General features: G+C 47.3%; 3 protein-coding genes across 7 annotated transcripts in view; 2 read left to right on the top strand and 1 right to left on the bottom strand.

Moving 5' to 3' along the window:
* Positions 1-15,762, top strand: part of RFXANK (regulatory factor X associated ankyrin containing protein) — a 20,882-nt gene extending 5,120 nt beyond the window's left edge. For 3 of the 4 annotated variants that reach the window (XM_048496294.1, XM_048496295.1, XM_048496293.1), the window contains exons 2-9: positions 110-363; positions 1,922-2,005; positions 5,299-5,364; positions 6,634-6,734; positions 6,814-6,939; positions 10,395-10,462; positions 11,970-12,049; positions 14,902-15,762. In XM_048496294.1, coding sequence (XP_048352251.1) covers positions 144-363; positions 1,922-2,005; positions 5,299-5,364; positions 6,634-6,734; positions 6,814-6,939; positions 10,395-10,457 — 660 coding nt within the window. In that variant the 5' untranslated portion in view covers positions 110-143 and the 3' untranslated portion in view covers positions 10,458-10,462; positions 11,970-12,049; positions 14,902-15,762. The remainder of the gene's footprint in view (positions 1-109; positions 364-1,921; positions 2,006-5,298; positions 5,365-6,633; positions 6,735-6,813; positions 6,940-10,394; positions 10,463-11,969; positions 12,050-14,901) is intronic. The other variant, XM_048496296.1, reaches the window with a different exon arrangement.
* The window catches only part of NCAN (neurocan), a 308,547-nt gene that overhangs the window by 103,824 nt on the left and 183,223 nt on the right, over positions 1-21,500 (top strand). The window lies entirely within an intron of this gene.
* The window catches only part of LOC125432591 (nuclear receptor 2C2 associated protein), a 21,703-nt gene continuing 15,876 nt past the window's right edge, over positions 15,674-21,500 (bottom strand). The window contains 3 exon segments of the mRNA XM_048496299.1: positions 15,674-16,774; positions 18,587-18,614; positions 18,616-18,646. Of these exon segments, the coding sequence (XP_048352256.1) occupies positions 16,658-16,774; positions 18,587-18,614; positions 18,616-18,646 (176 nt within the window). The 3' untranslated portion in view covers positions 15,674-16,657.

Here is a 21,500-nt window from a genome sequence, read left to right as displayed (position 1 = left end):
GGGAACAAAGGCCAGGCTACTTCTATGTCTGTATTACTGTAATTGAAGCCAATTTATGGTGGCAGCCCATTAATAAATATTTGACACAAATATGCTGTTGTCTTTCAAGGCACTCTGGACGTTGATTAAAGACAGCACCACCCATGGGAGATTATGGGACTTCTCCCAGGATCTTGGCCAGGGCGGATGAGAATTCCCAAGGAACTCACATCACTGAAATGACAGAAACCACCATAGTGAGAGACCTGGAGGTGTCTGTGAGCGAAGGGGATGAGGCAGACACCTCAATAATCCTCCATTTGCACCCCTACTCAGAGGGCAGAGGTGACCTGCTGCCAGATGAGGACCAGACGGCTTTGAATGGTAAGTTAGCAAAGGTGGGGTTGGAATTGCAAATACGATGGCCCCAGACCACTTAGGGCTGTGAAGGTAAACATCAAGACTTCGAACGTGATTTGGTACTCCCCCTGGAGCCAATGCAGCTGGCAGAGATTGAATGTGTGTCCTCTATAGGGTCCCAGTGAGGACCCGAGCTGCCACATTTTGCACCAGTTACAGTTTCTGGAGCAGGCCCAAGGGCAGCCCCGTGTAGAGCAACTTGCAGTAGTTTAGGCAGTTTCTGGAGAGATGGAATAACAAGATTTCTATCTAAATAAATATTGGCTTCTCCAGCTGGTAATGCCCCTCCAGAATCTGTATGACCTGAATGGCCCCTTCCAACACTATGATTGTATGAGTCCGAGAAGGCAGTGAAAATATTTCCCGTAATAGTGTGGGTGTGGCTTGACTAACTAACTCGTCCAGTGATCGCCAAGACCATCAACTGATGAAAGTAATGCCACCACACTTCCTTGCAAAGGTTTCACAAAATAAAATGAACTAAACCAATGTATTTAGTTATTTCATTTTATCACATCACAATACAATTGGCCTCAAGGTTTGATTCTTTTGGATGCAGCACTGCATGAACATTGCAACTAGTCAGCACCATATATTCCAAATTGTGGGTAATAATGTCCATTTACTGATTTCCCTTTTGGGATAGATGGAACCCCCACATTCAAAGGCAGTGTATCTGTGAAAAACAATTGTTGGAGACCAAAACCAGCAGGGAGGTTTTGGCCTTCCATACCTTTCTTGTAGCTCTCCAGGGTAACCGATTGGCCTCTTTGGGGTGCAGGACTCAGGTCCTGTCGGTTTTCCCGTTCAGACAATAACTCACTTGATGGGTTCAAGGATTTTATTGAAGACAGGAGAAAGACAGCGGAAGACAGTTCTGGCGAAATGGGGCCAAAACTGTTGATAATATGTTACAGCAAATCCCCACCCCCACATGTGAACCAGGTCAGTTAGGAAAAGTCCAGCCTGAAGGCTCGTCCCAGCCGCCAAGCTCCAAGGCCAGAGAAACAGATAAGCGGCACCTGCAAAAAGCAAAATCTCTCCCCAACAATTTCCCCCTCCCAGCAAATGGCATTCTGACAGGTCCCTTCCACACATGCAGAATAATGCACTTTCAGTCCACTTTCAGTGCACTTTGCAGCTGAATTTTTCTGTGTGAAATAGCAAAATCCACTTGCCAACAATTGTGAAAGTGGACAGAATATGCATTATTCTGCATGTGTGAAAGTGCCCATAGCCTAGCCAACCTCACAGGGTTATTGTGAGGATAAAATGTGAATAGCTTTGGGCCCACCTGAAAGGAAGGTGGAGTATAAGTGAAGTAAATAAATTCTGATCTGGATAGACTTTTGGTGTCAACCTGCAAGGATTTTCGACTCACATCCGATTCTAGTTGTGCAAAATGAACTAAATATTATATTGCCAGCATTAAGTGCAGGTTAAGGTATTGTTGCAAAGAACGATGGACTCTTTTTTCTTTTTTCGGTAGTTAAACAAGTTTTGTTTTTGCCTGCAAATGCAGATGGCGGGATCCTGAAGCATTCGACCACTTTGACAAACCGTCAACGAGGCAACGAATTTTCTGCCTTGCCGGCTACCCTGGACAGTAAGTATCCCCTTCAGCCTCGCCAGATAATCTGCTCGTTTGCACTCTGTCCCATTCGTGGAATGAAAGCAGACCTGGGAAACACACGTGTGTGTGCATAAGAGAGGGGGGACTGGGGAGGATACGTGACTCAGGAGTGTATGTGATTCATATTTGAGATTCAGAAACCACCTCTGCTGTTTTCCCCAGAATTAATTTCAATCCAGGAAGTTTTACCAGCCAAAGGCAGCTTTGACTAGTGATTTGACTAGAAGAGAGGTCTGTTGAGCAAATGTTTAAATTAAAGATCCAAATCTCGTCTTTCTGCTACTATAATAGCCTTGCTTGATGTGCAAAAAGGGGAAAGGTAGACCTAGTCGTTACTCGAATACAAAAATATGCCAGCAAATAGCTGCTTTACAGGTGATTACTGCAGCCGGGCCGCTTTTTTGCCAGGCAAGGAGAAAAAACAACCGACCCTAAAACACAAGACTGTTTGATAAGAATAAAGGTGGTTTATAAAATAAAGGTGGTTTAGTAAAGTTAATATGTCAGAAAAATGAAGACACAGACTGAGTAGACCTTCTATGGTCAAGAGCAGGTCTAAGAATGGAGCTGGAAGTTGGCTAATTTGGATATTGTTTTACATATTTGGAAACAATATTAAAATGGTTCTGGTGGGTTTTCTGGGCTGTGTGGTCGTGGTCTGGTGGATCTTGTTCCTAACATTTCGCCTGCATCTGTGGCTGACATCTTCAGAGGTGTCTCACAGAGGGAAGTCTGTTACACTCTGTGTCCTCTTCATAGGTGTATCGCAGAACAAGATCCACCAGACCATGGCCACACAGCCCAGAAAACCCACCACAACCAGTTGAATCCAGCCGTGAAAGCCTTCGACAATACAATATTAAAATGTTTAACTACGTTTATGTAGAAGAAATGGATAATTAAAGCTGAACAAAGCGCCAATAAAGCTGTCACAGTAAAAAACAACCCTTCTAAAAACAGCAAAGAGACAGCAATGCCACCCCCTAAAATCGACTAATGCAATAAATAGAGTCAGACGGTGCGACTAATAGAATAGTTACAATAGCAGTGCAGATCAAAACAGATTAAACATATCATCTGGCTGACGAATAAAAACACCACATCTGTTGTTCAAGCAGGTTCCTGCCTATTTGTTCCTTTGCAACGTATCAAGCTGTCGTCTTGAATAGGTAGTACATCCTTTCTCTCTCTGTGTGTAGCACAGCTGTGGATTTCCAATGTGCACAACATGCAGGAATTTAGCTTCTGAATATTTTTTAAAAAATCATGATTCTAGTCCTCAATGTGTAAAGTTCCAGTTGCTGTATCTCAAAAATGATATTGCGGAGCTGGAAAAAGAGAGCAGCCAATTAAGGAGTTGGAATACCTTTGAGGAAAGGCTCTGGGCACTGAGATTTATTGGGTCAGAACAAAAGGAGACGGCGGGGTGGTGGTGGTGGTGGTGGAGGACAAGATAGAGGTTTGTAAAATTATACACAAGGTGGAGAAATTGAACAGAGTTGTTTTCTCTCTCTTTCTGATCATGCCAGACTGTAGGGGTTATCTAGTAAAATTGATGGGCAAGACATACAAGATAGACAAAAAAAGGAAATGTTTTCTTACTCAGTGAGTAGTTACATCACAGAATTCACTGCCGGTAGATAGTCACAAGGATAAGTAGCTTTAAAAGGAGATGAGACAGATTTATCAGTGGCTACCAGCCATGGTGACAAAAGAGAGCCTCCACATTCAGAGGCAGTAAACTTGTAAATACCAAAACAGAAGTTAATGTCGTGGGAAGGGCTCAGACTCTCTGCCCTGTTGCTGGCCCAGTCTAGAGGAACTGGTTGGCTGCTGGGTGAGACAGGATGCTGGACTAGATGGACCTTCACTGGTCTGATCCAGCCGGGCTTTTCTTTTTCTTTTTTTCCTTAACTCACTTTTCTGATGTTCTTATGAAGGTCCAGAGGTGAAGCTACCCGGGGGTGGGGGGCATGCATTGCACCAGGGGCACGCCAGGAGGTCGAAAATCCCCCCCCCCAGCGCCCCTTCCTATGGCACCCCCTGCCCCCGCAGCGCCCCCCTTACACACACACTTACCTTAGTGAAACGGTGCAGGCTAGAGAAGCGGCCTGATCCCTTCAGGCTGAAAACTGCCTGGTGGGAACTACACTTCCCAGGAGACCATGCAAGCCCCAAGGTCTCATGGGAAGTGAAGTTCCCATCAGGCTGTTTTCAGCCTGAAGGGATCAGGCTGCTTCTCCAGCCTGCGCTGTTTCACAAAGGTAAGTGGAGGGGTGGGGGGCAGGGCGCCGCGGAGGGGGAGGGAAACACAGAGTGTGCACCGGGTGTAAGGTTGCTTTGGTTTCCTGACAAGTCTGGAGCTAACCTTGAGTCTACATTCCTTCCTCTGGGCGTTGTGCCCAGGTTAGTCTTTATCTCTGTCTCAGCATAGCTGCATGCTTGCCATCTTTGGCTTCTGTTCTGTGTGAATCTCCATCTCCAAGTTGGTGGGAAAGTTGGGTTGTTTTGGTTATGCATTTCCGCGGGAAAGGTTTCGCCTGTAAAAGCGGCGGCTGGGGGGAAGCCTGGTCAGATTTCGAATTGTCTGTAGAAGATCATGATTGCCTACCAATAAATGAACTGTTACGGTTACTATTGGCCTGGACTATACTGATTCCTTACACCGGGTGCAATATGGCCCAGCTACGCCTCTGTGAAGGCTCCAGCCTCTATGTTCTGTTGTTGGCCTTAATGAGGCTGGCTGCTGTGTGGGACAGGATGGACCACTGGTCTGATTCAGCAGGGCTACGGTTGCCAGCCCTGGATTGGGAAATACCTGGACATTTTGGGTTCAGTGGCCACGTTTGCCTTCTGCTGGCCAAATAGATTTTATACATATAGTCAAATTAAGCAAAACTGTAACACCTTGGCTTGTGTGGCGTGCTCTTCCTGTGGAAGCCTGGCAGGCTCCTTCCTTGCTCTCCTTCCTTCATCAGGGGAAGATGTTTTTATTTTGAACAGCTTTTAACCTCTAGATTTTAGCAAGCGGCGTCTGAGGTTTCATAGGTGTGTTTTGTTGATTTTTTTAAAAAATATAGTATTTGATTTTAATGTATTGCATTGTATTGTATTTAGATAAGAAGCCTTGAAGATGGCTATAGAAATGCACGGCATAAATATTTTTAATAAATTCATTTGGTGTCACCGAAGAGCTTTCGAGGTAGGCTTCGAGGGAAACCACAAACTGAAAGTTCAGCTGCTGTTCTTTCTCCCAATCCTTGCAGCGCTGTCCATTTACCAGCTAGCAGCTCAGGGGGAACTTACTCTGCTGAAAGAAAATCTGCGGAAAGGTGAGAAGCTAGATTTCACATCAGCCTGAAGTTTAAACACTCCTGCCCAACTTGATCCTGAAGCTAAACGATTGCATGAGAAGAGACCTCCCCTGTACTTCCCTACAAGTCACACCAGAGCTTGGAAGACTCCAGTGAACGGCCCAATCAGGGTTAGGGCATTTCTGGAGATCTAGGGGGGAAACCCATGGAGGGCCGGGACCTCAGTGGCATGTGACACTCTAGAACAGGGGTGGCCAACCCATGGCACTCCAGATGTTCATGGACTACAATTCCCATCAGCCCCTGCCATGTAGTCCATGAACATCTGGAGCGCCATACGTTGGCCACTCCTACTCTAGAATCTCCAAAGTTGCTGTTTTCTCCAGGGGCCGGCTCTCCTTTGTCGGTGATCAGTTGTAATTCTGGGAGATCCCTAAGGCTAGATGTTGGCCACCTCCACCCAAGAGGTCTCCAACTGAACATAAATAAATAAAATTACTTGTGCTTTCAACAGAATTTGTCGTGGGATTTGCTCCCATGAAATTGTACATAGGATTACAGTCATAGTTACCAGTAGTTAGATGCGGGGTTGCGGGGCAGGATGGGGTGGAAATGGAGCGGAGGGATCCCACAGCCATTGGAACCCTAAATCCTATCCATAATATCGAACTCTTCCAGTCAGGTAATCTGGAGCGGCTTTTATCTGCCATCCCCCTCCCCATCAGATGACTTCTGCCAGGCTGCTCAGAGGTCTGGCCACAATTAAACATTTCCCTCTGAAGATGCCAGCCACAGATGCAGGCAGAACGCCAGGAGAAAATGCTACTGGAACACGGCCATACAACCCAGAAAACCCACAACACCCTAGTGATTCTGGCCATGAAAGCCTTCGACAACACATTTCCCTCTTTCTTGAGGCAGAAGTCACCTGGGGGCACAGGGATGGGCACATGGGGCTGCGAGGCCATTTTCCAAGCAACCACAGCTCCTTTGCTTCGTTCACCCCCAGGACTAAATCCCCACTCCAGCTACAAATGTGCAAGGCAGCAAGGGGAAAAAACGGTTCTACTGAAACATGCGTGGAAACATCCAAAACTGTCACCACTAACATGCAGCTTCCACAGGCAATAGGAGGCTACAGATTCAAAGCAAGCGTGATCCAGTTTTAAAGCTCCAATCATTCAAACATACAATTGGGGGCGGGGGGGCGGGGGGGGGGGTTGGCCTGTTTGGCACCTGAAACCACTTTCCACTTCCTCACAGGAAAACCGCTTTTTCCGTTGACAGGCGAGAATCTGGTGAACAAACCGGACAGGCGAGGCTTCACCCCCTTGATGTGGGCCTCCGCTTTTGGAGAGATTGAAACCGTCCGCTGCCTCTTGGAACTGGTAAGAGTGCTGGAGGCAGCCTGGGCAGTGCTGGGGCTGGGCTTCACATGCCTGTCTCTGACCCACGTCCTCTCCGCAGGGCGCAGACCCTCATGCCCTGGCGCACCAGCGGGAGAGCGCTCTGTCGCTTGCCAGCACCGGAGGATACACCAACATCGTCGTCTTGCTGCTGGAGAAGAATGTTGACGTCGACACCTACGACTGGGTAACAATTGGAGCAGCCAAACAGCTACAGAGACAGTCTTGTGTAGTGAGAAGAGCAGGGATGGCTAATCATGGCCTGGGGCATAGGTGTCAAACTCGCGCCCCTCCAGATGTTATGGACTACAGTTCCCATCATCCCCTGCCAGCATCATGCTGGCAGGGGATGATGGGAACTGTAGTCCATAACATCTGGAGGGGCGTGAGTGACACCTGTGGCCTGGAGGGGTAGGGATGTGTGAGTCACCTCAGGCCTCTCAGGTAACATTTTGGCCTTGTTCTAAAGATCCTTCCCTCTCAGAAGTGTCCTGAGGGTAAACAACATTCCATGCAGGAACTACCAGGCAGAAATCAGTCTCTCTGACCCGTTCATCTTCTGGCCCTTGGCCAGTTTAGCATTTGCAACCATATCAGCTTGAGCAAAGGGGTGTGGCATAGAATGATGTGGAGCCACAGAAACGGGCTTAATAATTTCATATTTCAAGGTAAGAAAGCAAGAGAGAATACTCACATTGTAACTAAGGAGCCGGCACGGGCAGGCTTCATGTGGCAATAGGAGTGCGGTAAACATTGTTACGCCTTCTGTTTCCAACCGAGAAACAAAGCCTTCTGCCGTAAGGGAACATTTTCTATTACCGTATATACTCGAGTATAAGCCAACCCGAATATAAGCCGAGGCACCTAATTTTACAACAAAAAACTGGGAAACTTATTGACTCGAAAGACAAGCTAACTTGACCTGTGCAGCAGCTAAAAACAGAAGATGAGATAGAGATAGAGCAAGATGAGATAGAGTTCGCTTAACAGAGTTTGCATTAGGGATGAGCAGCCACTCTAGGAACACAAATGAACCACTGTTTTCCTCCAAATGTAGAATAATTCTGGGATTCCTAGCCGTTCCAGCCTAAACATTGCTCCAAAGAAAGTCTTTGTCTTCAGCAACATACATTAAAGTGTATGAAGAATTGTATTCATCTAGAATGCAAATTACACCAATTTTTTTAGGAGAGAAATGCCTCGCTTCTTTAACACACACAAACCTAGTTGTAATGCTATGCAGGCTGTTCTTACAGCTTGTTTTACGCCTTCTGGTGAGTTGAAAAGAGCAACATGCTTACTGGATCCCCTACAGCAGCTCCTCGTCAGCCATCTGAATTATTGCATACCGCGATAAGCCGAGGGGGCTTTTTCGAAGATAAAAAATGCGCCGGTGTCGGCTTATACCGAAAGTACATATGGTACCTTCTATGTGTCTGGGGGTAGCAGCGCTGTTTTTCTGAGTCCATTCTTCCACCCCCGTGTTTCATATGCCTGGCCCAAAGTTCCATAGCAGTTCACCTTTTAGGGAAGGGACCACAGCTCAGAGGCAGAGTGTCTGTTTGGCATTCAGAAGGTTCCAAGTTCAATCCCCAGCATCTCCAGTTGAAAGGACCTGATAGTTTGAGAGGTGAATACCTGAGATTCTGGAGAAGCCACGGCCAGGCTGAGAAATTCACCTTTATGGACCAATGGTCCCATACAGCATAACACAGCTTTACACATGTTCTCCATGCAGAACATCTGGCAACTGATCACTGATGTCACCAGTTACTGGATCTTGGGGGAAAAATGTTCCATGTCCAAGATCCCAAAGAGTCAATTTGAGCAGAAGACAATGTGGAGTCCCAGGTTCAGTGGCCAGGAAAAGGGTTTGGGGCCGGCAGTCTTGGGAAAGGCCTTTCTGTGCCCAGGATTCTGGAGTGCCCCTGCCAGCTGGAGCGGACACGATTCATGTATTTAGATAGAACTGTCTCCAGAAGCTGGCAAAGGTGGCTTATGAGGCAAACCCATTAAAATTACAATCACTTACCTGGGACGGGGCCAACCTGGCAGCCACAAAACCAGCAGAACCCACTGGAGAAAACATAAAAGTCCCCCCGAATCCAGCATCAAGCAGGTGGCATGCAGGCCATAGACCCGAGGAGAGATGTTAAATAACCACGAAAAATATATTAGAAGCCAGTTAAAGAAAAAGAGTTGGTTTTAGTACCCCACTTTTGTCTACCTTTTGAGGGAGCTCAAAGCGCCTTACAATTGCCTCTCTACAACAGACACCCTGTGAGGCAGGTGGGACTGAGGGAGTTCTGAGGGCATCGTGACTGGCCCAGCGACACCCAGCAGGCTTCATGTAGAACAGCAGGGAAAACAAGTCCAGATTAGAGTCCACTGCTCAGATGTAGGAGAGGGGAATGAAATCCGGTTCTCCGGATTAGAGACTACCCCCTGTAGCCGCTGTGGCCGTGCTGGCTGTTGGCTGGGCAGACCAACTGACTTCTACAAGCGTCGCGATGAGAAGGTTCAGGCAGCAGTAGTGTCAACTGCTCTCCAAGAGGTATTCATAGTTCCATTTATCCCTGCCAGCATGATGCTGGCAGGGTATGATGGGAACTGTAGTGCATAACATCTGGAGGGCTGCGAGTTCTGTGGGCAGCTTTTGATTCCTGAGATAATATGGTGCGCACAGCCACAAATTGGCTGCCACGAGTGGTCACTGCAGGAGTCGGGGCCAGCCACAAAACTTCACAGAAGAAGGACCACAAGAATTGAACCACCTGGACCAGGTAGGAAAGGAGATCACAGATTCACAGGGACACGGATAAAAGTCCACACGTTTTATCAACCCTTAAACATTGGCGTAAGATACTACATTTATTCAGGCTGCATTTAATTCACTTCATTTTAATTCCCTTAATGCCATTGGTTTTAATTCTTAGTCTGGCATTTAGTACTATTGTTTATTGGTTTTATTTTTTGTATTGGGATGTTACATTTTAAAGTTTAATTATTGTTTTAAGTTCATGTTGTGATCCACCCTGAGCCCTGCTGGGAAAAGGGCGGGATGTAAATAAATAAATAAAATGGTTGCCGCAGCTTCGCTTCAGTCCTCCGGGCCTTCTGCTGTGGTGGCCGTCATTACAAGTAACGCTTTTTTTAAAAGCCTGCACGCCAACCAAAGTTTTGCCAGGCAAAGCCCACGGGCGCTAACAATGCTGGAGACCCCGAGCGAGAATTACAGGTAGGGTTGGGGACTTCCAAGACCACCAAGAGCCGGGGCCACTCCATGCTGGTGATCCTCACCTGGGCGACTGATGGTCTTACTCTGCCCAAGGCTGCTTTGGGTGCTCTCAGGAGATTTGCCTCGGGTCTGGCTCCGCTGCGGGTTCACTGCCAGCATCACCAGTCGGGCGAATTAGCCCTCCGCCTAAGGCAGCTTCATCGTTTTGTTTGTATTCAGGCTTTTTTGGTCCACTTTGGAGAGCTGCAGCCCCCCTGAGTCACCAAACCCACCTTCCTCACTCCTTCCATCATCAGTCTAATAATCATAACAATAGCTTATTAACCACAGGGTTCCGGGTGGAGTGCTTGCCTGTCGGTGCCCTGGCTTGGTGCCCTGACGGTCTTTGCTTCTTGCTTCCACAGAACGGCGGGACTCCACTCTTGTACTGCGGCGTGGGCAATTACGGAAGTGTGTCGAGACGCTAAGTTAGGTAAACCTTTGCATCCCCCCCCAGGAAGGCAACCCTGAGAGCTTAGCTCGACAATCATAGTGTTAGAAGTAAGGCGGGCTGCGTGGAAAGTCACCTACCCCTTATGTCACCTGATCCCTGTTGAGTCAGTGTCAGGATGTCTCTACTTGTTTAATGATGGGTCTCTCTCTCCCTTTTCCCTTTTGGGTCTCTTTCCCTTTTCTCATGCTGGCAACTGCAGTTATTTAGAAGCACCTCTGGCACCTTCCAGGGAAAGGAGGACGGGCGGGCTTTCTACCTCTGCGCTGACCTTAGAGAAAGAATTGTGTTTTCTTTCACTTTCCCGCCTCTGCTGGCCACGGGAACGGGAAGGGAAGGGGGTGTGGGCATTGGAAGGATTAAAGGCTGGGGATCAGCACTGGCATTGTAAAGCCAGGCACAGGTGTTCATTTCAATAAAGATTTCTGAATTGCCAACTCCAGAGTCCAGTGTTGAATTGAGGTCATATAGACCTGACAGCTGGAAGCTGCAATTCCACCCCTGGCCACCTTCAGTGGAAACCCCGAAGAGCAGCCAAGCGCCGACCAGCCGCTCCTTCTCCTGGCCAGATTCTAGTAATGCATAATGCCCAGGTCCCACAGTCAAAATGCCCAGTGCTGGAACATTGCACATTGTGCTTGAGACATGTTCCAAATTAAAACTGTGCTGGCGAAGACCTTTGGACTTACTGCAGCATCCCATTTCCCAGGCAGGCCCCCACTCTGTTGTGCCTGCAAAGCGTTAGCCTCAACAGGCAAGGCGCTAAGGCTGGTCTGCAATTGGGCAGCTGGACGTATGGAGGGGTTCTGTCACAGACGTGGATAACTGATCTCGTCAGATCTCAGCAGCTAAACAGGATCAACCCTGGCCAAAACAAACAAACAAACAAACAAAAAACCACCCACAAGAGTCTAAAATAATTGGCACAGCCAGGGTAGATTATGGTGATTCCATTGCCCTTCAACCCTGGCTATTTGTCAACCTTCCCCTCATAAGAACATAAGAACTAGCCTGCTGGATCAGACCAGAGTCCATCTAGTCTAGAACAGCTCAGATAGCCTGGTCCAGGTTTCATCAGCTACCAGCATGGCCACGCCGACGCTGACAGAGGCTGATGGGAATTGTAGTTCCTGAACATCTGAGAGCCGCAGGTTCCTGCACCCCTGATCTAGTCCATCTCTGCTACCGTGAGTGGCCCACCAGGTGCCTTTGGGAGCTCACGTGCAGGATGTGAAAGCAATGGCCTTCTGCTGCTGCTGCTCCTGAGCACCTGGTCTGCTAAGGCATTTAGCTCTACAAATGTCCTGTGTCTAGCAGTAGCTCATATGCCAGCACATCTGACAAACCTGTTCAACTTGCCGTAAGACTCTGTGGGTTTGGCTGGCTGCAAGGACTCTGCTTCTCTCAAGCGCATTCAGAGTCATGACCATTGGATTTAAGTGGGCTCTCGCAGATCAACCCGTTTCAACTTCTCTGTTGTCTGGTTCAGCCCGAGGCGCCGATTTGACCACTGAAGCAGATTCTGGTTACACAATCATCGGACCTTGGCTGTACACCAACACAAGAAAGGTGAGAGAGGCAGTATATAGCAGGGTCGGACTGCGTAGGAAAATTGAGGGTCCAATTTTTCCCCAAAGGCTTTTTATTTCAGTTCTCCAACAAACACAGGCATTGGGAGGAACCTCCTATGAAATATTTTCATTTTGCAACGAGGGAAACGGTTTTCAAGACAAGGTGTTACTCAGGGTGTCGTGTGAAGATTCTTTTGGTTGAGGCAATCCTTAAGTCCACTTTGTTCCATCTTACCCATCCTCCCAAATCTTTGCAGTCCTCCTCCCGTCCCGAATAAGGATATAATTAACTGGACGGACTGTTAATAGGTTGTAAGCTATAGGAGTCATTTGATTGTTTGACAAATCAGTACTGTTGGTTGAGTTTTAATGCTTAGATTTAATATTGTAACGTGACTGTTGAAATGATATTTTGAGCTGTATGTTTTTAAATTGGGTGTAAGCCATCCTGAGCCCGGCTTGCTGGGAAAAGGCAGAGTATAAATATAATAAACTTATGTAAGATAATCTGAAACTTCAGACAATAATTCCTGTACATACTGTAGATCAGGGGTCCCCAACTTAGAATGATAGAGTTGGAAGAGACTCCAAGGGCCATCCAGTCCAACCCCCTGCGATGCAGGAACACACAATCAAAGCACTCCTGACAGATTTTATTTATTTATTTATTTATTAGGCTTGTATACCGCCCAACCCCCAAAGGGCTCTGGGCGGTGAACAACACAAGATTCAGTATAAAAACATAAAATCAAATATAATTCTAACCATTAAATACATAAGTTAAAAATACCAGTACTTTTACATAATACAACAGCGCAATGCAACGATGCCCGCTAAATCCTTCTTAAACCCTCCCAAGAGGAGAGAGAAGAAAAGGGGTGGGTCCTACAGGATGGGAATGGACCCTGTACCGTGAAGATATGAGGAGGGGGGGGCAATTTCAGCTGCTGGGACATTCCTCCAAAAGCCCGGGCGGAACAACTCCTGCCTTTTGCAAGCCCTCTGCAAGTGGAATCCCTCGCCTAGGTCCCAGAGAGGCCCCCCGACAGCTGGAGGAAGAGTGTTCCACCAGGCAGGGGCCAGGGCTGTAAAGGTTCTGGCCCGAGTGGAGGCCAGCCGCATCATGGAGGCCATCCAGCCTCTCTTTGAAAACCTCCAAAGGAGGAGACTCCACCACACTCCAAGGGAGTGCATTTTTTCAGCCTGTGGGCACATATATGAATTTGGACATGGCACTGTGGGGGCAGCCACAAAATGTCTCCACTTAGGAATCACAGCCCCCTGTGGGGGAGGGGGGAGTCTGTGGCTTCTAGGTACACTTAAAACAGTGACCCTTCTTGGGGAAGAGGGGCTGTGGGGAGACAGATAATCTTGTGTGCACAATTGCATTTCAACCCCTATTTTTCCCCTGCCTCTAAATATAAGCCCCTTGGTGCTGGATCAGCCCCACCTGACCTGAGCCACTACCCACCCACCTGGCCTTTCCAATGGTTTAACTGGGATTGGTGTGGTTTTTTTTTTAGCAAAGTATAACAGAGAGGTGTCCTCCTAGCTGCCTCTCTGTTCCAGAATTTGTTTCTCTCTGGAGCCACCAATTGAATGCCGAGCATATTCCAGAAGCAGCACACGATGTTTTGATTGACACTTTGGGAAGAGGTGGGCTCAATAAGTTAATCTATTGTAGCTCTAACTCTGTGGAGGGGGAATGCTTTATTATCTGCAGCTTCGGGTAGATTCCTACCCCAGTTGTGCCATTCCTGCTGGAGGCTACCACGGTCCCTGTGCATAAAGCAGAGAGGAGTTGTAGGGGAAAGTCTTACCTAGATAAGCAGGGACTACAATTCCCATCAACGGGAATTGTAGTCCATAACATCTGGAGTGCCAAAGGTTCGCCACCACTGGTATATGATATTGCCTGAGAACAGCTGCTTAACAGTCTTCTTTCTAGAAACAGAAAAGCACCAGGGACATCAAATAGCCTTAGAAATGCATTGATTTTGACCAATTTGCAGAGTATCAGCGTGCAAAAATACCCCATGAATTTTTTGTTTAAACTGGAAATTCTGAGCAAGGGAAATGATTTTAAGTGCTCTGGAGCGAGCCCTTCCTGAAAACGGAGCCTAATAAGTCTTAGAACATTTACTTCACCAGCGTCAGGGACATCATTGGGGTAGAAAAATACTCCACAGTGGAGTAGCAGTGGCATAGTGGTTAAGAGCAGATGCACTCTAGTCTGGAGAATCGGGTTTGATCCCCTGCTCTTCCACTTGAGCTGTGAAAGCTTATCTGGTGAACTAGATTAGCCTGTACACTCCAACACATGCCAGCTGGGTAACCTTGGGCTAGTCACAGTTCTTCGGAGCTCTCTCAGCTCCATCCACCTCACAGGGTGTTTGTTGTGGGGGATGGGGAATAGGGAAAAGAGATTGTAAGCCCCTTTGAGTCTCCTACAGGAGAGAAAGGAAAGGGGGTGGGTTATACATCCAAACTGTTCTTCTTTTTCTAACCAACCAACCAACCAACCTTAGTTTTTAAAGTGATGACTAATATTTATTTCCCCCCTCATATAAGTGTGTTTTCAGGCTCTAGGTGTTTGGCTGCCTTAAGACACCATCATGTTCCACCATAATGAACATTTTGGGTTGTTGTTATGGGAAATTGTTCTAACCCCAGAGACATTGCTGCTTGGCTTGGGTCAGAAGCACAGCCTAGATAAGAATGTTTTTATTAATTTATTGTATTTTTATTTTACTTAGATCTTTTTTTTTCAAAACGGGGATGCGGGGTTAAATAACTACATCAGTTATGTTAATCTGTGCTCTCTCCTCCCCCACCTTTCTTGGCCTCCAGTCCAGCAGGTGATTGAAAAGCATATTCTGAAATTATTCCAGAACAAAGAGACGGAGTGAAGGGCGGTCCTCTCGGTCCAGGGTCGACACTGAAGGGAATGAGCTTCCATTGCCACGAAGAAGGAAGCAAGAACTGAGTCACACAATCGCTCAAGTCATGGACATGGGAAAGCCAGGGGGTCGGCCACTCCGGGAGCAGTTCTGTGCACTGCACTTCTTGCCAAGGCAGTGGGGCCTTTCGAAGTTAGCCTCAACTCTCTGGTCAGAAAACCAATGAGAGGGATCTATGGTGGCACTCCTCCTGAGGAAGCTGATTCCTCTCCCACAGATGGCATCTGGGAAACAAAAACCTCCAGACTGGTCATGCAAGTGAGTCAAACCACAGATAGCTAGAACTCGTTTGTTCCCTGTCACTGCAAACCAATCCTTTGAGTGTCTGTGGAATATTTCCTGGTCACATTTACAACCCACCCCCCCACCCCCCCGGATAATGTAAGCATTTTTTAAAAACGAAGTTACTTCCTGATATTAAAAGAGATTTTGGGGGTTTCCCAGAAAAATAGCTGCAAAGAGAATAAAATGTGCCTTTGCATTCCGGCTTGCAAATCGCCCTTTTGCTTGGTTGCCTGTGGCGACTCAGGCTGCCTTCTCCTGCCAAGTAGGAATCAAAGTATTTGTAAATATGAAAATGGTTTGTGGAAGTTTTCATTGCAAGTTTCAGCGGGATCACATGCCTCCAAATGACAAGCCAGCATTATGAGAGGACAGAGGGCTAATAAAACCATTTGTGGATTTCATTTGTAGGGTTGGTTGAACAAAATGTGCTGCTTCGCATGAGTTTAGTAAAGACAGTTATTTGGCACTGTATGTTTTCTCCTCTGTATCTAACCAAATTTGAAAATGTACTATCTATACCCCCTTTCCTCCTTTATAACCAAAACTGTACCCTGGCCCGTTATGCATGGAAAGCTTACCTCAGGGGTCTTCAATGTGCATTGGGCTTGTAGTGGGATTGTCTGCCATTTCTCTGCTTACACACAAGAAGGTAGCACACAGCCTGCAGCGCAGTTTGTCTGCTGAACTCTGCCAGTTCTCAGTTCCTGGTTCTCTTAACTTTGCCTACCAAATCAGCCTCAAAGGCACAGATCTCTCCCTCTCCCCCGACACACACTCTCTGTCTCTTCCTGCTGCTGCTGCTCCTGCAGCAGGGAAGAGAGAGACTTATTTTAAAAGAAAGTCTGGTTCAAAATTAAATTTTTAAAAGCCCTCCTGATCACTGGGGAGGGTAGAAGCAGAGTGTGGGAGGTGGAGGTGCAGCAAGCACTTTGCGTATTATCAGCCACTGTCTGAGAGCTCTCTGTTTCTTTTTGTACTTTGGATCTTCCGTAAAAACCCACTGATGGATCTTGCATGTGTTTATTTAATATTCTGAAGCCTTTCTGGCATGCTGCTGTATCAGGGAGCAGTCCGTTTGCCAAACTTGATCCAGCAACAGCGATGGTCCTTCTGCCCAAAAACAGTAGCTGTTTTATTTAACTGGAAATTATCTTACTCTTCGAAAGAGAAGCTGTCCTCTTTCCTTCAAAAATCCTCAAATAAGAGGATGATTGGGGAGAGTTTCTAGGCAGCTTAAAAACCACATGCCCTCCCTCCAGAAGATGTTTTTCTGAAGAGTCACAGAAGGTAATTTTCCCCATGCAACATGGAACCACTTCAGTTCTCTGCTGAAGGAAAGGCAACGCTTGCTTCCTTTTGCATTAAAGCTTTTCCCCGAGAACATCCAGGTGGTAGATGACGATTCGGCCAAAGAAATCTGTGCTGTCTTCAAAGGTGATTTTCAGTTTATCCAAAAGTGCTTCAGAGAAAAAAAAGCTGTACAAAGTGTAATTAAGGGGGAAAAATAATAGCCAGAATGGAAGAATCCCCAATAACAGAGATGCAAATAACAGCACAGTTGGCTGACCTGGTTTCTGCAAATGTAAATCCAAACATAATGTACTGCTTCTCCAGTTAGAGCAGGGATGTCCAACTTTGGTGCCCCAGATATTCATGGACTACAATTCCCATCAGTCCCTGGTTCAAAATTAAAAAGGCGAATCTGGGGAAATTTGGCCATGCAGGCAGGGACTAATGGGAATCATAGTCCATGAATACCTGGGGCGCCAGAGTTGGACACCCCTGAGTTAGAGTCACCAACTCTGTTTTGGGGAATTTCTAGAGATTTGGGGGTGGCGCACGATGCCGTAAAGTCCCATTTGGGGGTGGCGCATGATGCCAACAGAGCCCACCTTCACCAAGCTGCCCTTTTGCCCCAGAGCCTATCTCAGGAGTTGGTGTAGTAATTCCAGGAAATCTCCAGGCCATGCCTGGCAGTTGGCATCCCTCCCTTCAGTACATCTACTGCGTACTGCATTTCGGACTCAGAAGCTTCTGCTGGATGCTGAAGGCTGAGATACGGCAACTTTCTGAAATGTTTACAAACCATTCCAAACATTTGGAACAGCCGCAATCTGGTATTTGAAGGGATGGGAATTTGCCTATTGGGGTAGGATGAACCTCTGGCATAAAACCTCCATGGATGAAGGGTAAGGTGACAAACGAGGCCTCCAAATAGTTAAAACTTCCCCTTGAAATGGAAGGCTCTCCTAAGCCCTGGACAGGGCGCTTTTTTCTACAGTTTGTTTTCTTGAGATACAGAGGTGGAGCTACCAGGGGACTGAGAGGTGCATGTTGCACCGGGTGCACGCGGGGGTTCAGGCTCATTTGTGGGGGTTATATTTTAGTGTTTTTTTTTCAGTTTTGGCCCGCAAGGGCGAAGTTTTTAGAATAAGCAGCACCAAAATTTCAGGGATTGTTTGGAGACTCTCCTGATGATGCTACCTAAGTTAGGTGAGGTTTGGTTCAGGGGGTCCAAAGTTATGGACTCCCAAAGGGTGCCCCATCCTCCATTGTTTCCAATGGGAGCTAATAGAGATGGGGCTACACATTTGAGGGTCCGTAACGTTGGACCCCACAACCGCTCCCCACCAAACCTGGGTGGAATCATCAGGTGGGTCTCCCAGAGATACCCTTGAAAGTTTGGTACTGCTAGCTTAACAATTGCACCCTGACAGCAGGCACCCCCCAAATTTCCCCTGGTGATTCGGGCTTTTAAATCCACCCCTTCGGCATGGAGAATCTGAGGTCCCCAGCTTCTAAACATTGAAAGGGATGCTGTTTCAGAGTAGATAATTCACCTCAGGGAAAACAGCATCACTTTCAATGTTTATGGGGACCCTAGATTCTCCCTTTAAGGTGGATTTAAGCGGAAAATCTATTCCCTAGCTTAAACAATTCATTGAAAGTGATGATGTTTGGGGTGGATTCCAGCATCACAGCAGCAGCCACCTGAGGGGGGTGGCGGGCGGCAGGCAAAACCCGTTTTGCACTGGCTCCATTTTTCCCCTAGCAACGCCTTCTCTGTTGAGATGGAACAACCAGGTTTTGGGTCAAGAGTGCAACAGGGTGGGGTGATATGATTCCACTTTTGCTCCCCCTGCCATCCTCAAGCCGCATTACAAAGCAACGGTGAACCGGTTTTTTCAAGCACAAGGAATCCCAGGATTCATTTCTGAAAGGCTGTTTTCCCTGAAGAGGAGAGATCCCAGAATCTTCCAGCCCCAGCGAAGTTTTTTTTAAAAGGATATTTGGAGAGAGTTTGTATCTTCTGCATACTTCAGTTATCTGGGAAAGTTCTTTCTCCTTTGCTACAGCCTGAAGAAATAAAAAAAAGGTGAGGGTGGGGCCAGATGAAGAATTGCCTACAACAGTGGGTTAGACTCATGGTAGGAAAACCATCCATGCCCCTGCCCCAAGAGAAACTCTTAACAGGGTATGAGTCTGTTGTCATAGCCAAACAATAAAACCAAGCGATACCTAAAAGATTACCCATCCTGCATGTGAGCCCCAAAGGCACCTGGTGGCCACTGGCGAAAGTAGCAGAGAGCTGGACAAGGGATTCTGGTCTGATCCAGCAGGCCTCTTCTGATGTTCTTAATACATTATTAGCATTTGTGAGTTATGGCCTACTTTGTCAGATCTTTGAAGGAAAAATTGCATCGGAAATGCAAAGGAACGTGGAGACCAAGGTTTGTTGTGAGTTGCACAAGTCTTTCAAACATAAATTTTAAAGGGAGGGGAAGGGAGGAGCTGACGTAAAAGGGTCAGTCCAAAAATCAACAGAATGGGCAGTTACACGCAAGCCGGATGGTGAGCCGAAGGAATAGGGCAAACAAATGAACAGGAAGTTTAAGTGAAAATTAATGGACACTAGGAGAGGACTGTATCTCACAAAACATTTTAAGAGCCCCCAAGACCACATCAATCTCAGGAGGAACATTGAGAGTTTTTCTTGGAACTTTGTGGCCAATACACTGTGAAAAGGTTCCTGTAAGGAATTCCATAGAAGCAGAAATAAAAGGCTTTTGGGTGTAAAAGTCCGCTTATTAAGACATCTTAGAAAGCTCACGCACACGTAGGTGGCAGGAATGACACTTCCCGCCAGAAGCACAGGTTATAACACCATTCACCCCATCCCTCCTGCTTCCCATGGGAACGGAGTCCTCATCTCCTCGCCAAGAAAGATAAAGTCTCCTCACGATGAAGCTGGCCCATCGCCTCGGCTGTGGAATGCACTCAAGGTTACTTCACCATCAACACCATTGAATCCTTTACACTCTGCCTCCCTTAAAGAAGACCCCTCCCCCCAGGTTTATGCGAGCGCTGTGGAAAGCAGAAATAAGGGTGGGGCGCCAATATTTTCGAATAAACCCATTGATTATACCCAGAGGAATATCCCACCCAAGAGACTAAATATTGCAAGCGCTTATGACAAAGCGAGAGTCCAGGATAGCCAATTTCAGAAGTGCTTGTGACCATCAATAATAGTCGGTGGGGCCTCCGCTGGTTCGTACAGGCATCGGAAGCGGGAGCCTCCTTGAGCAAGCTGGAATGGAAGACAGGATGAATGTTACTAAGAGAGTTAGGCAAATCTAAGCTGGCAGTGACATCATTAATCACTTTTAGTAATCTGAAAAGGTCCCACGTAATCTTTTGCCAAGTTTAGAAAATTTATGCACGCCTCTAAGATTTTTTTGTAGATAAATACACCCAGGAGCCCACACGCGAGAGGGAAATCCGAAAGGTAAGTTTATCCGCTTTGCAGCTTTTGGGAGTCCTTAGCTTGTTGTAAGGCGGTCTGGACCGCTTTTCCATCCCTCGGCTAGGGATGAAATCCATTGTTGAAACTCTGAGGGTCCAAAGCTGTCGCGTAGTTGTGACAACGGGCGGAAGGAGCCACTCAGACACAATTTCAAAGGGGGTTTTTTTTGTACTGCTATGAACCGCATTGTTATAGGCTGCATTCAAGTAAACGAATAAGCTCGCACCAATTGTCTTGGTGGTAGTTGGTGTAACAACGCAAATACTGCTCTAGGGTTCTGTTCGCTCCGCCTCGCCGCCGCTTTGAACGCAGTAGGGCGGCGACGGTCGGGCTGCCCCCAACAACCCCTAAAAACGCCTTTCCAGAACTTTGAAATGAATTGGGGTCAAGGGTCGGAGACCACCTTAACGGGGCGAAATGGAGACGGTAAACATGTTGAATGAACATTCGCCAACTTAGGAGCGGAGGGGATGGAAGCACATGGAATAAAATGAGCTTGTTGTTTAGAAAATAAGTCTACCACCACCCACAAAACCGCGGTTGCCATGACTTTCGGGCAAACTTAATAAAAATCCATGGAGATGACTTCCCAAGGGCTGGAGGCCACCGGAGAGGTTTCAACAGTCCATGGGGCTTTCCGGATGGTTTTGGCTTCTGCACAAACCGAAAGCAGCCCTTAATGTATGCCTCAATGTCCTTCGCGCATTATGCCACCAGAACTGCTTCGGCCAAATGCAGAGTTTTCAGAAAGCCAAAATGTCCAGCCGAAGCTGGCATCGTGGCAAGCTTCAAGAACCTGCTTGGCGGAGGGGGAGGCATCGCACTAACATTCCCCTCCGCCAAACTCCATTCTCCAAACGCTAATTGAGTCACTTTCTTCCGCGCTTTGAGGGTCACCGTGCAGCCCCGCCTTCTCGAAGTTCCCGCGAGGGAAAGGAGAGACGACTAGGAATGGGGTGGAGGGAGGAGTGGACGCTTGAGATCGGGTGACAGCCAGCCCCAACTGGGAGGGGAGAGAACAGTGCGGAATGTCTCAGAAGGCAGCTCCACCCCCCCTCGGTAGGATGTAGAGCTGGCACAGCCAGTTTATTGGTTTTTTCCGGGAAAAATGGACTGTAAAAGAGAAACGAGAAAGAAATCGCCCAACGGTTGTTTTGGACATCTTGAGGGGGGTGGAAAGAGCTGCCAGGTTTTGTGATCCCACCAAACCTGAAAGGGGTGTTTAGCCCCTCCAGCCAGTGGCTCAAGTGGAGAGTGCTACTTTAATGGCCGCAGTCTCTTTATCCCCTACAGTCCAGTTGAGTTCAGCACCAGAGAATTTCTTAGGACAAATAAGCACACGGAACCAGCCTACCATCTTTATTTTTCTGCAACAGGGCTGCCCCCAAGTGCTTTGGTCC

The sequence above is a fragment of the Sphaerodactylus townsendi genome, linkage group LG05, assembly GCF_021028975.2.
Source record: "Sphaerodactylus townsendi isolate TG3544 linkage group LG05, MPM_Stown_v2.3, whole genome shotgun sequence".
Classification (NCBI taxonomy): domain Eukaryota; kingdom Metazoa; phylum Chordata; class Lepidosauria; order Squamata; family Sphaerodactylidae; genus Sphaerodactylus; species Sphaerodactylus townsendi.
Note: the sequence above shows the minus strand (reverse complement) of the source record. Positions and strands in the feature narration are given on the sequence as shown.